We start from the raw sequence: 16,711 nt of genomic DNA, 5'->3' as shown, positions 1-16,711 counted from the left end.
AGGATATCATAGACATAGAATCTGTGATCTTTGCTTTATTTCCTGTTCCTTGTTTGGTTGGGGACTTAGAGTTAGGGTTACTTATTCGAAGGTCTATCCTGTCTCGGTTACATATGACTGGTATGCACTACGCAAATGTTGAAGTAACTAATAAAGATCATCTTATAATTATCTAATTAGTTAGCCTATTTAGTTATTTCTTATATCCCTTTTCTCGCGTAGATATAAGGGTTGGATTCCATCTTCCCGGAGACCCGTACTACCCCAACCACGGCAATGCAGGATGGCTGGGAGAAGAGCCAGAAGATGATCACCCAATCCCATGGGATGATCACGAAGCTGAAGGCTTTTCTGATGGTTCTGACTCAGAGCCAGAAGTCAACAACCTACCCCCAGCTGCTCAAGACCCAAACCATCGTCCAACATTTCAAGGACCCACACCTCTGTGGGCCACAAACTTGAATAGATGGAGTCAGGAACAGGGTCAACCCATTCCCTAAAATGGAGACAGAAGCTTCTACAACCTCACCGAGGGAGGTTCAACTGACAGGGTCCTACCCATCATGGTTCGTAGGATTGCTCGGAACACCGAGCAGGGTCGAGCAGCTATCGACCGAGTCGTAGAGATTGACGCCAACTCTGGCGTTAACACCGTCCGCATTCGCCAACTTGAGTCTGCTCATGAAAGGACTCAGGTCCGCAATGCAGTTCTGCAGAGGGAACTTGCTGAAACCCAAGCTGAAGTCAGGGAACTTCGAGCTCAGCAAGCAAGATCTGATAGGCGCGTGAGGGACATAGAACGTCTTTTGTCGGAATCAAGAACTCACTCTGGTAGTTCTCGTCGCCGATAGATTCTCATCAACTTCTCTTTTGGATATATATGTTGGATTAATGTCTAAGTCCATAACTATAATTGGTAAGACTTGACCCGACCCGGCATGGTCCATTTGGGTTGCATGGCATCATGCATTTGGATAGACTATAATGAGAGAAATAACACTTAAGGTTGGTTAATATATTATAAGTTCTAATATATTAATAAGGTTATTTAATTAGTATTGATCAAGAATTAATTTGGAATTAATTAAGTGATCAAAAGGAGACTAATTAAATATATGGGTTGATTGTGTAAATCATTCATTCTTATATATGTGGGCTTGTGATCCAAGATTCCTTATGTTGGACTAAGTCCATGGGGTGACCCATGGATACTCCATGGAGGTTAAAATCCATGGAGCATAAGGAATGGGTAAAGTTATGAGTTACATGGTGTAACCCTAATAGCCACCATATAAAAGAATCCCATGGCTCAAGAAATCGTGCACTAATGTGTGAGTGTGAGGGCTAGACGATTTCAAGGAGTGTTCAAGTTTCTCTCAAGTTATTCCAAGTGTAGTTGGTGTTGTGTGAACCATTTGAGGTGTCACACTTGGGGCACTAGGCACTCAAGCTTCATGAAGACATTCTACATCAAAGAGGTATGTATTCTATCTTGTTATATTTATTATTTAGTATGCTAGATTAGGATAATACCTTGGATGTTCATAATTATATGTATAATATAGAAAACATAGATCCAAGGTATTTAGGGTTGCATGTACACTTAGGAGTGTTAGAATGCTCATAACCCAACAGTGGTATCAGAGCCTAGGCTTGTTTTCTTGTTATACTTGCAAAAGTAGCTGAAAAATCGAGTTGGATGCATATATTCGATTGTTTTGGCTGGAATTGGACTAGGAACATTACCCTAAGATGTTTTTGGACTTATAAACTTGTTTTTGATGTGGTAATGTTCATGCTAATCCAATTTCTAAGATAATTGTCATAATTTCAAGATTTGTATTAGTTTGTATGTTCATGCTAATTTCTTGAAGATTGATGATTTGAATTATCTTGTTCTTATGAGGTTCTTAGATTAATAGAAAAGTTGTGTGAAATAGTTGTTTTCAATCCATTTTAATCTAAGAGTTGATTCCAAAGTGTGTTTTTGTAACTTGTCCTCAAGTTATATGAAAAGTCACATTTAAGAATCATAAAACTCATAAAAGTTGGCAAATGTTACAAAATGAAGAGTCTCTTCATTAAATTAAAAAAAAAAGTGTAACCTTAATTAGTTCCATAAGTTACAATAAAAAAAAGGTTATTTTTTTTATTAATTAGTTTATAGTCTTCCATAACTTGTCCTCAAGTTATGGAACTTGAAGAGTTTTTTTAAAATTAAAGTAGTTTTTTTTAATTAAAACTACTTTAAACTCATAAGTTATGGAATTAATTAGTTTTGAATAGTTTCAAAACTTGCCCTCAAGTTTTGGAATTTGAAAAGTTTTCACTTATGAATACTTTAATTCCAAGTTAGCCCTTAGAATTTTAAAAGTTAAAATTCAACCCTTATACTTTATAATATTATAAGTTAATAATATTTATATATATGTATAAGAGTAAAGTCAGTCTTCCCGTTAGTAGGCCTCATTCACGAAGCCGGTCTATAAGGGGGGTATAAGGTTACTGCCTATAAAATGGCAGTTTAATGGGTGTCCACTCTCACCCACCGCTTCCTTGACTGGTGGAGGGTCGTTAGCCGAACGGGTAGGACAAGGACTATAATTCTCCTTTCATTAAAAGTATTAATGATAAATACTAAGTAACTAAACTCTTATTAATACCCAATCTTAGTTACTTAGGAAAATGTGAATTTGGTGCTAACCCATGAAATTACACTTTGCACTTTGCTTAAGTCGTTAGTGGAGCGTGTGTGGTTAACCGGCACACTAACCTGGACTTAACAAGGTATGCAAAGGGTAACTTAATATTTATCATAGTATCGGTGGAGCGTGTGTGGTTAACCGGCACACTGATTAAGGGGTAAATATTAAGGGTACCAAGTATATTTGCATGGTTATTCACACCTTGTTTTGTGATCCTCGGCATCCCATTCACAAAACCTGAAGGGCACACTCGAGATTGAAACATGCCTTTGAACAGTTCAATGAATCTCAAAGATCTAGGACTTTCAAATCCAATTAAAACCTAATAAATTATTTCGTTTTTCATGGTGGAAATTGGTGAATCGTCATTCACCTACCTTCAAATATTTTATAGCTTGGATTACGGCATCCCTCTTCTAAGTTATAAAATAGTTTGTTGGGTCCTAGCCTTAATATTTCATATTGGGTGTCATATTAAGGACTTTAAATCAACTATCTTGAATATCTCCCAAAAAGATGTCTGGTCTAGACATTTATGATCTTCCCAAATCTCTTGAAACAAGCTTTCCTAAATGAAGATGATGTCCCATGGATATCATACTTCTTTCACCTCCTCTAATTATTCTCCCTAACCCACAAGTTCCTAAAAAGTTTAAGGTCACTCAAGCCCTATTGGCAAGGCAAGGTCTAGGTGTGATCACATCTTGGAAATGTAGTCACATATTGACAAGCCGGGAGAGTTGGGTGTCAAAGTCTTGAGAAAGTTGGTGGCTCAACTACTTTCTAAGTCACATAGTGAGTTCTTTTGGGAATCCTATGAAACAGACTAAGACAAGACCCTTAATGATCTTATCTATTTGCTAAGATCAACTTCCTAAAACGCTATGGACATTGACAATGATGCCATTGGATATCCAGTAAAGCTCTCTCTTCCCAATGGAAAGGGATCGGCCATAGTCAACTCTGTTGACCCAATGGTAAAGAGAGAGGCGAAGTCTGAGATAGTCCCATTATCAAGGATCCATAGGTAACTATTGCCAAAGGAAGGGGCATTGGTTACGAAGCTGCCAAATTTACCTAAGGATGTTAAAGTCAATAAGTTTGGCTCTACTTCAGGTAAAGTCCATTGTCTAACTCTATTAAGTACATGCTGATTCTGATCGCGAAGATGGATTTCAATCGCATGGTTCGGTGATCAGAATTTTGGGCTATTACTTAAGAGTTATGATATTTATATTGCTTAGGAATAGATAACAACAAGGTTTTCATATGGATTGTAAGGATAAGTTTTTCCGCAAAGTTTTAAAATAAAAGAAAAAGGTTTTGATTTTATTTATTTTAAGTATCCTTACAATGGCATTTGTGAAAAGTTGTTGCTTATAAGATTCCATTGATAGCAATATTGGAAAAATGGATTTGATTCTTTCGGTTGTGGTAGTGTCTAATATTACCAAATAAGGAAAGATTCTCATCACCCAAGGTTCAATTGGACCGAAACTTGGAATCATGCAAGTTGTATAGTATGATGAATGAGAACTTTCAGCTTGGAAAATTAAGACTAATTCCTTATGTGAATAAGGAAAGGACTAAGGGATCGAGTACACATTCTTGTGCACTGGTCAAGTCCACCACAAAAGATCAAGAAGACTATTCGTCATGATTTACTTAAGTTCAGTAAATATGGTTATACTTATAAGTTTAAGTATAAGTCTGTAGCATTGGAGAAGTTTCAATGTGAGACAGAACGAATAAGAAGAATCAAAGTATGGCAGAAAGATAAAAGTTTCTCAAATCTGAAAAGATGGGAGAGTACTTTAGTATCATGTTTATGATCATCTTAATGATTAAGATACCATATCACAATTGGTCCTCTAAAGTCATCTTAGTGCATTCTTATGACTAAGAAGAGGAGTCATGAATTGTTGAAATGGTTAAATCAAAAAGATGAGTCATACTTCGTTCCAAAACAATTCTTAGAGTCATACTCCAAGATTGTAACTTGAGTGACATATCTTAAAGAGGGTTTGTTAACACTAGTCAAATGTAAGAGTAAAAGGTTATCTACTCTTGTAAATTTGAAATTGGTAAGTTGTGATGTTTTGGATGAAACAGAGACCAACTTAGGCCAATTGTGTAAAGTGTTAGTCTTGATAAAGAATCCGCACTATCTCTTGAATATTTGACAAGGGAGTCTTATATGTCAAGAGGACAGTGGGAGTCTTAAAGCTCTTGAAAGTTTCAAGACTTAATCAAGAATAAAACCTAAAGTCCTTCACTAGCACACGACTTGAGGTTTATAACCTATCGTTTTGAAATTTTTGTGCCTATTCAAGTTGGCTTTGCATAGGAGTTCTGAGAGTTCTCAATTGGTTGCACAACTACTTGGAAGCAATGGCAGGCACCTGAGCTGCCAAATGGCAAGAATTTAAGATTGCACAAGTTTAATCAATATGAGTTTGGATTTGTCACTAACCTTGTCTTGTGATTATGGTTTTGACAAATTCACATGGATAATAACACATACACTATTAAATCTAAGTGTCATAAGGTTTCTCTCCGATTCATGAAAATGATGGTGAGGAAACACTTTCACTAAGTAGATTTTAGCTAGATAGAAATTGTGATATTTGCATTCTCAAAGTCGTTAGTGGAGCGTGTGTGGTTTACCGGCACACTAACATGGATTTGTGAGAAGTGGCAAAGGTCTAAACAATTGAGACTATGATTACGGCATCCCTTTTCATAGTTCTAAAATTGTTTAGACACACATGTGAGCTATCTAAGAAAGGTGTATGATTTTGATAAAGTTTTATCAAAACAATCGAGTATCAGAAATCTGAACTTTGGTAAGAAAGTCAGCTGATTTCTGAGTACATGTCAAAGCTAGTGGGAGCATAAGTGTTATGCTAATAATCATCATGTTAGTGGGAGCATGATAATTATGACAAAGGTTGCAAGTTAGCAATGTTAATTATAGAAAACAAAAGTTTCAATTCGTGAGGTTGCAGGGGTTGAAAAAGTTGTTTTGCTATAATTAAGGGAGAGGAAATTATACTTCATTTCAATTCTAAAAAGCTTAGATTGAGATTTTAGTCGTATTTAATCAAGGATATATATATGAATTTCATGTTGGAATGGCTCAACGTAAGGAAATTCTATATATGGGTCAATTATTTGCGTTCTAAAATTCGATTATGATTACGGCATCCCTTTTCATAATCTGAATTTTGAGAACTTGGCAAATTGAAATGGAAATATTATAGCAAAAGACTGGTTTAGTCTTTATGTGAGACATCATGAATCGTGTCCCATATGCTTCAGATATAGGATCGATTACATGTGCTATATTCATCCTTTCTAAAATTTTCCAAATGCCTGGGGCATTATGAAGGGAAAAGGTCTAGAATTGGATATGACTAAAATGATTAAGCAATTGTCGAGGACAATCTAAGGTTTACCAAAGATTGGTTGCTCAGGGACAGTTGGAAGTATAATGTTAATTCTGGAAGGACCATATTGACATAATCTGTAAGGAGGCAACTCTTGTTTAGAAGTGATAGTCAAAATGGAATATGGAAATGTTTCAAAGTTAGAAATTATTCAATCTATGTAAGATTAGGAAACTTAATGAAAGAAGGATGTTTCCAAGGAGCTGATCTCCTTTGGAATGCTCTGTAATGATTGTTGTCAAGTCTTTCTGACTTTGTGCATAATCATTAAGAGGATCAATGCATATAAGTTTAGAATCTAACAGATTTCAGTAAATGGCATGAATTTGGAATTCTTGCATTTGCAGTAAGGATTTGGGACTGTGAAAAGAGGATCATTGGAGTGATGTTCAATTGATCTATTTTACAAAGTAAAGATCATAGACAAACATAGTATGCATACTTGGTGTATGGCATGACTAGTGTTTAGAAAACATAGTGTACATGCTTGGAGCATGGGACAACTATTGTTTTAAATTCAAGTATAAAGTTGATAAAACCGAAACAATGAATAATGAGTAATCAGTATGGTGATAAATAAAAGTGTTTATTTATATTCATAGGGTTTGATACCATATTTGATTCATTTATTCTTGTGTTTCACTTTGCATGTTTTGACTTCCAGAATAACTAAGTCGCTCTTCCTGAATGATTAAGTTATTCAAACCATCCACAGTCGGTCATATGTTGGAAGTAGATATGAATCAAGACTGTCATGGGTTGGTTTGTAGAGGTCCAAGTTGGTGGACAAAGTGGTGCTACAACACTCATGAGTGCTCATAAGTTCTGAGTATTGGATTCAACCCGCGCTCATTTGAATCACTTCATGGATTTTATCACGAGTGATCATGAGACGATAATATCTTATATTCTTCAAACCTAGAGATATGAGTTGTTACTATGAGTTGGTTATACATTGATTGCACGAAAACGCATTTGTAACTCGATGTTATAAAACGTGCCTTTGTGTATGATTCAACAAGTAGTAGAACAAGCCATATGAGTCGAAGTTTATCCATTCCTTTTAACTTCGGGATAAAAGCGATATATGTGGGCCCCTCGATGATTTAAAGATGATACATGTGAGTGCTTGGCCAAGCCAGGACTGATTTGATTTGTTCAATCAGTCAGTCATCATGAATCGGAAATCGGGAAACAACAAATGGACAGAGAGAATGATTGATAATCCATGTCTCAGTCCATATGATATCTAGAATGGAGGAATATATGATCCCTTATCTAATGGACAAGTCATTGACAAAGGTCAGAGTTCATCGACAAGGTCAGAGTTCGACAGAAGCTTTTGAGAGCTACGATTGCTGATCGGTTCCTGAAGTCATACGCAATAATAGCTTTAGACTTATCCAAGTGGGAGACTGTTGGATTAATGTCTAAGTCCATAACTATAATTGGTAAGACTTGACCCGACCCGGCATGGTCCATTTGGGTTGCATGGCATCATGTATTTGGATAGACTATAATGAGAGAAATAACACTTAAGGTTGGTTAATATATTATAAGTTCTAATATATTAATAAGGTTATTTAATTAGTATTGATCAAGAATTAATTTGGAATTAATTAAGTGATCAAAAGGAGACTAATTAAATATATGGGTTGATTGTGTAAATCATTCATTCTTATATATGTGGGCTTGTGATCCAAGATTCCTTATGTTGGACTAAGTCCATGGGGTGACCCATGGATACTCCATGGAGGTTAAAATCCATGGAGCATAAGGAATGGGTAAAGTTATGAGTTACATGGTGTAACCCTAATAGCCACCATATAAAAGAATCCCATGGCTCAAGAAATCGTGCACTAATGTGTGAGTGTGAGGGCTAGACGATTTCAAGGAGTGTTCAAGTTTCTCTCAAGTTATTCCAAGTGTAGTTGGTGTTGTGTGAACCATTTGAGGTGTCACACTTGGGGCACTAGGCACTCAAGCTTCATGAAGACATTCTACATCAAAGAGGTATGTATTCTATCTTGTTATATTTATTATTTAGTATGCTAGATTAGGATAATACATTGGATGTTCATAATTATATGTATAATAGAGAAAACATAGATCCAAGGTATTTAGGATTGCATGTACACTTAGGAGTGTTAGAATGCTCATAACCCAACAATATAGTAGTTTGTGTAAAAACGCTAGTCTAATTTCCTATCTTTGTAAATCTTAGACCTGTTAGGTCTTGATTAGGTCGTAGTTCTGTCGAAATTTTCCCATCTTGGTTGATGTAAGGCCTACTTCTAGGTCATTTTTCCCAAACTTGTTACATCTGTAATCCCAGTGTTATTGACAGATATCTAATCTCCTGGAAATTATTATCCAAATGCTATCATTTGTCAGTTCTAAGATCTACATTCAATCGTGCTATTCATTTGTGCTGTTGGGCTATGGAGAGTTAGTCCATGAGTCATTCTCATCGATTTTTCTATTAAATTCTTATCAATATCTTCATCTTTGTAAACTTTTAGTTGAAAGATGCCTTCACGTCGATCGACAAGACGCGATCCTCCAATCACTGCAACACCACCTGCTCCTCAATTCGATACGGCAGCTCTAAATGTTGCTGTAGCTGCGGCTGTGGCTACAGCCATGGCACAATATCATTCTTCTGGTTCTACTGGAGGAGGAACTCCTGTTCAATCTACTCCCGTTGAAACCCATGTACGCTTGAGAGAGTGCTCCTACAAGGACTTCTCCAACTGCAAGCCAATGTCCTTTCAAGGGATTGGCGGAGTCATTGCCCTCTCGCAATGGTTCGAAAAGACAGAGTCGATCTTCGAGATTTGCTCCTGCGCTGCAGCAAGTAAAGTCAAGTTTGCTGCTTGCACTTTCGAAGGAAAAGCCCTGACATGGTGGAATAGCCATGTCAAGTCACTAACTCTTGTAGTGGCAAACGACATGGGCTGGGAAACTTTGAAAGACCTCATGATTGAGGAATACTGCCCGAGGGGCGAAATCCAAAAACTAGAGGAAGAACTGTGGAGCCTAACCATGAAGGGCTCCGACATAGTCTCTTATACCGCCAGATTCTGCGAGCTGGTGGCCCTCTGTCCCAACATGGTAGATACAGAGGGAAAGAAAATTGAAAGATACATATGGGGGCTGATGCCACCATTCTAGGGAAATGTTTTGGCTTCACACCCCACTACATTTGATAGTGCCAAGCGATTGACACAGCGACTTATAGACCATGGGGCTCGTACCCCGGCCGCAACAACAACCCTGGCCATCTCAGAACCCTCCAGAACCGCTGATTCCAAGCGGAAGTTCTGGGATGAAAAGAAAAAGAAGAAAGCTGCCAAAAAGCAGCAGATCGTGGCAGTTCATGCTGCGATAGCACCTGCCGCTGCTGCTCCGTTAAGGCAGTACGCTGGAAGTTTGCCTAAGTGCAACAAATGCAACTTCCACCACACCGGAGCCTGCCGGGAAATGCAGTGTTTGAACTGCAACAGGAAGGGGCACACTGCCCGTTTCTGTAAAGCTCCAGCGAGGCCAATCACCCAAGTCCCCGACGCTGGTGTGGGCCAAGCTTGCTACGGATGTGGCGAGGTAGGCCACTACAAAAGAAACTGCCCGAAGGCATGTAATGTCGGTGGAGTGGCAAGAGTTCTGGCCATAGGCCACGAGGAAGCGGTTGCCGACCCCACAGTGGTCACTGGTACGTTTCTCCTCGATAACTCTTATGCATGCATTCTGTTTGATAGTGGAGCGGAGAGGAGTTTCGTGAACCAAAAATTTGCTCATTTACTTAAGCAAAAATCACGAGCACTTACAAAACCGTTCACTGTAGAAATGGCTAATGGAAAGACAGAGAGCACTAGCAGTATATACATAGGGTGTACCCTAACACTAGATAGCCATTCATTCTCGATCGACCTCATGCCGGTCTCAATTAAAAGTTTCGACGTCATTATCGGCATGGATTGGTTGAGTCTTCATCGTGCCGACATCATGTGTTACGAAAAGGCTGTACGCCTTAATCTGCCGTATGGTGAAACTTTAGTAGTTTATGGCGACAAACCCGACACGAACCTTTGTATCATCTCGAGCATTCAAGCGCAGAAATTCTTGCGAAAGGAATGTCGCGCATTCCTTACTCATGTGGTTGATGTGAACCAAGAGACGAAATACATCCAAAACATTCCAGTAGTACGCGACTTTCCCGACATCTTTCCAGAAGAACTCCCAGGATTACCTCCGTAATGTCAAGTCGAGTTCCGAATCGACTTAGTTCCAGGGGCTACCCCTGTAGCCAAATCGCCCTATCGTCTAGCACCTGCAGAGATGCAAGAACTGTCCTGTCAACTTAACGAACTGCTCAGTAAGGGCTTTATAAGACCAAGCTTCTCACCCTGGGGAGCTCCAGTCTTGTTTGTCAAGAAGAAAGACGGATCGTTTCGTATGTGCATCGACTACAGGGAGCTCAACAAACTGACCGTCAAGAATCGTTATCCTTTGCCTCGTATTGACGATTTATTTGACCAACTTCAAGGGGCGAATTTATTTTCAAAAATCGACTTAAGATCCGGATATCACCAACTACGAGTGCTAGGGGAGGATGTTCCGAAGACAGCCTTCGAACTCGTTATGGGCACTACGAATTCGTAGTGATGTCGTTCGGATTAACAAACGCTCCCGCAATATTCATGGATTTAATGAATAGGGTGTGTCGTCCTTACTTGGATCAGTTCGTCATCGTATTCATCGATGACATACTTATCTACTCTCGTAGTAAGGAGGAACATAGTCAACATCTGCGACTAGTCTTAGAAACATTACGTTCGGAGAAGCTCTATGCGAAGTTCTCAAAGTGCGAATTTTGGATCCGAAGAGTCGAATTCTTAGGGCACGTGGTTAGCGAAGAGGGAATACACGTGGACCCTTCCAAAATTAAAGCCATTGAGAGCTGGTCAGCACCGAAGACGCCTACAGAAATTCGTCAATTTCTGGGCCTCGCTGGCTACTATCGCAGGTTCATTCAGAACTTCTCCCGCATTGCGAAACCTCTTACAACACTGACCCAGAAGGGCGTGGCCTTTGACTGGGAAGAGAAGCAGGAGAGAGCGTTCCAAACGCTCAAGAGAGCCTTGTGCACTGCGCCAATACTATCCCTCCCCGAAGGAATAGAAGACTTTGTTGTCTATTGCGATGCGTCGAATCCAGGGCTCGAATGTGTTCTGATGCAGCGAGGTAAGGTCATCGCCTATGCCTCGAGACAGCTGAAGACACACGAGGTCAACTACACTACACACGATCTTGAGCTAGGAGCAGTTGTGTTTGCTCTGAAGATCTGGAGACACTACCTGTATGGTACAAAAAGCACAATCTTTACTGACCACAAAAGCCTACAACATATATTCAACCAGAAGGAGCTCAACATGAGACAACGACGGTGGGTCGAGCTACTCAGTGATTACGAATGCGAAATTCGTTATCATCCGGGTAAAGCCAATGTAGTAGCTGACGCCCTAAGTCGGAAAGAATATTCTGGTCGTAGAGTCAAATCATTGACTATGACTATCCATTCTCACTTGTCCACACAAATTAAGGAGGCTCAGCTCGACGCTTTGAAACCTGAAAATGTGGCGGGTGAATCCCTGAGAGGGATGGATAAGAACTTGGAGGTTAAGGGTGGCGGAGCTTATTATTTCATGGATCAGATCTGGACCCCGAAACTCGGTGGTTTCAGAGACTTGGTCATGAACGAGGCGCACAACACTCGTTATTCCGTCCACCCAGGTTCAGATAAGATGTATCTGGATCTTAAAAAGTTATACTGGTGGCCTAACATGAAAGCAGAGATTGCTACCTTCGTGAGTAAATGCCTTACTTGCGCAAAGGTCAAGGTCGAATACCAAAAACCCTCAGGTCTACTACAACAGCCGGAGATACCTGAATGGAAGTGGGAGCGGATCACTATGGACTTCATAACCAAGTTGCCCAAGACAACGGGTGGACTTGATACCATATGGGTCATCGTCGACAGATTGACCAAGTCCGCACACTTCCTGCCTATCAAAGAAACAGATAAGATGGAGAAGCTTACAAGAACTTACATACGGGAGATTGTACGACTGCACGGTGTTCCCATATCCATTATTTCAGACAGAGATAGTAGATTCACTTTGAGGTTCTGGCAGTCGCTACAAAGTTCCCTAGGAACTAGGCTGAACATGAGTACAGCCTATCATCCACAGACCGACGGACAAAGTGAGAGGACTATCCAAACCTTGGAAGATATGTTGCGAGCCTGTGTGATGGACTTTGGGAAAGCATGGGATACTCATTTACCCCTTGTAGAATTTTCCTACAACAATAGTTATCACACGAGCATAAAGGCTGCTCCATTCGAGGCCCTCTATGGCCGAAAGTGCAGATCCCCTCTGTGCTGGGCTGAGGTGGGTGATACCCGGTTAGCTAAAGGACTAGTTCCTGAAAGCACTCTCACAGGTCCGGAGATCATTCGGGAAACGACAGAGAAGATCGTTCAAATTCGTGAACGATTGAAAGCCTCTAGAGACCGACAGAAAAGCTACGCTGATAAACGAAGGAAACCATTGGAATTCCAGGTGGGCGACCGTGTTCTATTGAAGGTCTCACCCTGGAAAGGCTTGATACGCTTTGGAAAGCGTGGGAAGCTAAATCCAAGATACATAGGGCCTTTCGAGATTCTTGCCAGAATCGGCCCTGTAGCTTACAAACTTAACTTACCACGCGAACTCAGTAACGTACATTCTACTTTCCACGTCTCGAACTTGAAAAAGTGTCTGTCCGACGAGACTCTTGTAATCCCACTCGACGAGATCGAGATCAACGAGAGCCTCAACTTCGTGGAATAACCTGTAGAGATCATGGACCGAGAGGTCAAGCAAACGAAACAAAGCCGTATCCCGATAGTGAAGGTTCGTTGGAACGCCAAGCGAGGACCCGAATTCACTTGGGAGCGAGAGGATCAGATGAAACTGAAATACCCTCGTCCAAAAAGGGATGTATCAAATGAAAGAGCAAGGTACAGACTTTATACCTCTCAAAGACTGCAAATGATGAACCAAACTCGAATCCTTCAGTTCCCTCTTGATCCTTCTATGCTGTTCCTTCTTCCTTGAGGTCAAAACCCACAAGAATCACTCAAAAGCCTTAAATCTTGCACCAAAACACTTAGGGTTTGCTATGGAGGGTTTTTGGGAGCATAAAGGGGCGATGGAGGCTGTATAATGTTGTTTAAATAGGGTGCAAACCCTCAGATTAGGGTTTTGTCCAGACAGAGCCTACTCGTTGAGTCTGGGACCCGACTCGACGAGTCCATCACTTAAATCCCGCGTCTCATCCCGCTTCTACTCGGCGAGTTGGTCCTTCAACTCGCCGAGTCCAAGGCCAAAAATGCAAAATACTTAAATAGAAATACATACCAAGAACCAGGTGCTACAGTTAAGAAGCGAAGCGCTGCTCGAATATCGAGTCGTCACTTTAACAAGTGAGTGCATAGTTACTTTCATCTTACACATAGATATGAAGTATATAATATAAACTACGTGCTATGTGTGCATATTGTCTGAATACTTGCTGTCTATGCTGGTGAAAGATTTTTATACATGTTTTAAATGATTTAAACTGTATATGTATTTTATATCTACAAAAATGTTGGGGTAAAACATGGGTAGATGAAATATGAGTTGGACAATAAGTTGAGAGGTAATATAGACCATGAGGTAAGGGTTGAGAGGTGGATGATGTGAGAAGCCTTTTTCCAAATGCTGGCCCCGTCATCTAGCAGAGTATGGATGACAACCACAGACTATTCTAGACAGTCCAGTGGAACACTAGCAGGATCGCAACCTGTAGGTGTTTTGAACGATGTGTTCATCGGTGTACTCTAAAAACCCATTGACCTGTATTGCGAGTGGACTCTCGAAAACGATACTGTCAATAAACGAGATAACCCTGACAGATGCGCCTAAAGGACTCTACCGACAGAAGCGCCTAATAGAGAACCTCATAACCCCGACAGATGTGCCTAAAGGACTATACCGGCAGATGCGCCCCATAAATAATGTCACAATTTTGGTAGCTGCGCCTAAGTGATAATATTAGCAGCTGTGCTTGATAGATGTGTCATTAGTAACGATGGATTTCGTGCCTATTCCTTAGGATAATCCTTAGGAATGAATGAATGAGGAACAACTGATTCTTAGGGTAGATCCTTAAGAGTAAATAAGATAATGGGGATGGGTAATTGGGTTGATTGATTGTTTGATGATTAAACATAATGATTATATTATTGTGGGTTGAAAACCCTATGTACTCACCAGGTTTCCCAACCTGACCCACTCAAGCTTATTTGTATCACAGGTGTCGATACGAAGCCACTTTACACTGAGAGATTTAAAAGAGATGTAGATCACTAGTGTAAATAAATGTAAGTTCTGTTTATGCTTACGTTTCTGTATTGACAATGACATCCCAAGGTTTTAAAAGGAATAAAAATACATTTCTTCGGAAATGCTTTGGTAATGTATTTATCATGTTTTTCTGGGAACAAATTCCGCAACATTTTTATTAAAAGAAGTACTCTGATTTTTATAAAGCATAAACAAAATTGGTCTTTTCTGGCCGAGAAAATGGGGATGTCACAGTTTATACGTGTTTGTACGTGTCAACACGAATTTGTATCGTGTCTTATACGTGTCTAAACAGGTAAATTCGTGTTTGACACGTATAAGACACGAAACACGAATTTAAAATATGTGTCAGACACGAATAAACACGAAACACGAATTTCTAAAACACATACACGGAAAACCCGTATTGTGTTCGTGTCGTGTTAATCGTGTCGTGTATCAAATTGCAAGGTCTACTTCCGGGTCATCCTCCGGATCCAAATTGAGGTTAATGTGTTGAATCCCGTAAATGTGTTCCACCAAGTCCATACGAAGATTGTGAAATATTTCATTGCAACGAACCTATGCTCTCTTTTCAATGTACTCGTCGCCCCCAATTTATATTGCTTGTGTCGCGGGAATGGTTTCCTCTTCATCATACTCACATATCACTCTTCCTTCATTTTCGATAATCATATTATGCAGTATTATACATGCATACATGACTTCATGCATTTTTTCCTCGCTTAAAAAAGTTGTTGGTTCTTTCAGTATAAACCAATGTTTCTTGAGACCTCCAAAAGCCCGCTCGACATCCTTCCTAGCTCTTTCTTGAGCTTTCTTGAATTTTTTCCGATGAGTATCATTCGAACACGTAAACGATTTAACAAAAACTGCATACTCATGATAGATCTCATCAACTAGATAATAACCATATTTATATGGTGTTCCATGCAATTGGAAAGAAGAATCCGGTGCAGATCCGTCGAATATGTTGTTAAATATAGGTGAACAATTAAGGGATCTAGGAGAACAAAAAAAAAAACATGCCAAATCCACTGATCCTGTGATGTTACCGCTTCAAGTATGACCGTTGGATGCCCATGATCACATCGAGTAAATTGACCATGGTGTGAGGTAGGGCAATTTTCCCATTCCCAATGTAGACAATCTAAACTTCCCAACATTCCAGGAAAGTCATGTACGCTAGCATGATGAGATTGCAATTTCATGATGTCAGTGCATGTAGGCTTAGGTAAATATTTTGGACCATAAAACTAAATAATAGTTTTGCAAAAATAGTGTAGACTATCTCGTGCAGTCCTAGCTGACATCCTAAAACTCTCGTCCAACGCATCAGGAGGGATGTCATATGCTAATTGACGAAGTGCAGCTGTACATTTTTGTAAAGGGGTGAAACCGGGTGTACCTCTAGCATTGGGCCGTTGCTCGAAAAAATCACACTCCCTCGTTAGATCTTCGACTATACGTTCGTACAATGGTTTGAACATTCTGAAGCGTCTTCTAAAGTAGTATCCTTGAAAAGTGGCATTTTCTTGAAAGTAGTCTTGTATCAGACGTTGGTTTGCATCTTCACGATTTCTACAAATAAATCTTCGGGTTCTCTGTTCAGCACCGTCGGATGCCCTACTGCATGCCGCTTCATACGTTTGTTCCGCAAATTTAGCAGCATCGACAAAAACATCAAACATAACATCAAATTCTTCAGAAAAATCGGATGAAGACATTTTTTTTGATTTTTTTTAGAGGTAATGTAGTAGAAAGATAAAAAAATTTAAAAAATATAAAAAAATGAAGGGTTGAGAGGTTTAAAAAGATGTTAAAAGTTAAAAGGAAAAAAAATTAAAAATCCAAATTATGACCGTTTGCAACGGTCAAATGTGTTGGCCAATCAAAATCAAGCATCAAACGCTCCCTCCGAAAGCCGCATCACAGCCTCAGCCACACCTGAACCGCACCCAGGGGACGGTGTTTGTGCTTATATGGCAAGGGGAGTGCGGCCTGGACCACGTCCACTCAGCCTGACCTTATCATTGATCCAGCCTCACCAAAGGAGTAATCCCTTTTAACCCACTAGGAGGTCTAGCCCTCCTTAACTTAGTAG

General features: G+C 39.8%; 1 protein-coding gene across 1 annotated transcript; it reads right to left on the bottom strand.

Annotated features, from left to right (window-relative positions):
- Window positions 1-15,204: 15,204 nt before the first annotated feature.
- On the bottom strand, window positions 15,205-16,334 carry LOC145127421 (uncharacterized). The gene is made up of 2 exons (XM_079062623.1): window positions 15,919-16,334; window positions 15,205-15,610 (listed from the first exon to the last, which is right to left on the bottom strand). The coding sequence occupies exons 1-2, from the start codon at window positions 16,332-16,334 to the stop codon at window positions 15,205-15,207; spliced, it is 822 nt and encodes a 273-aa protein (XP_078918749.1).
- Between the last annotated feature and the right edge of the window lie 377 nt (window positions 16,335-16,711).

This window comes from Lactuca virosa, chromosome 7, assembly GCF_052849685.1.
Source record: "Lactuca virosa cultivar CGN04683 chromosome 7, Lactuca_virosa_CGN04683_v6, whole genome shotgun sequence".
Classification (NCBI taxonomy): domain Eukaryota; kingdom Viridiplantae; phylum Streptophyta; class Magnoliopsida; order Asterales; family Asteraceae; genus Lactuca; species Lactuca virosa.
The sequence above is the reverse complement of the archived record's forward strand: the minus strand, read 5'-3'. Positions and strand labels throughout refer to the sequence as shown.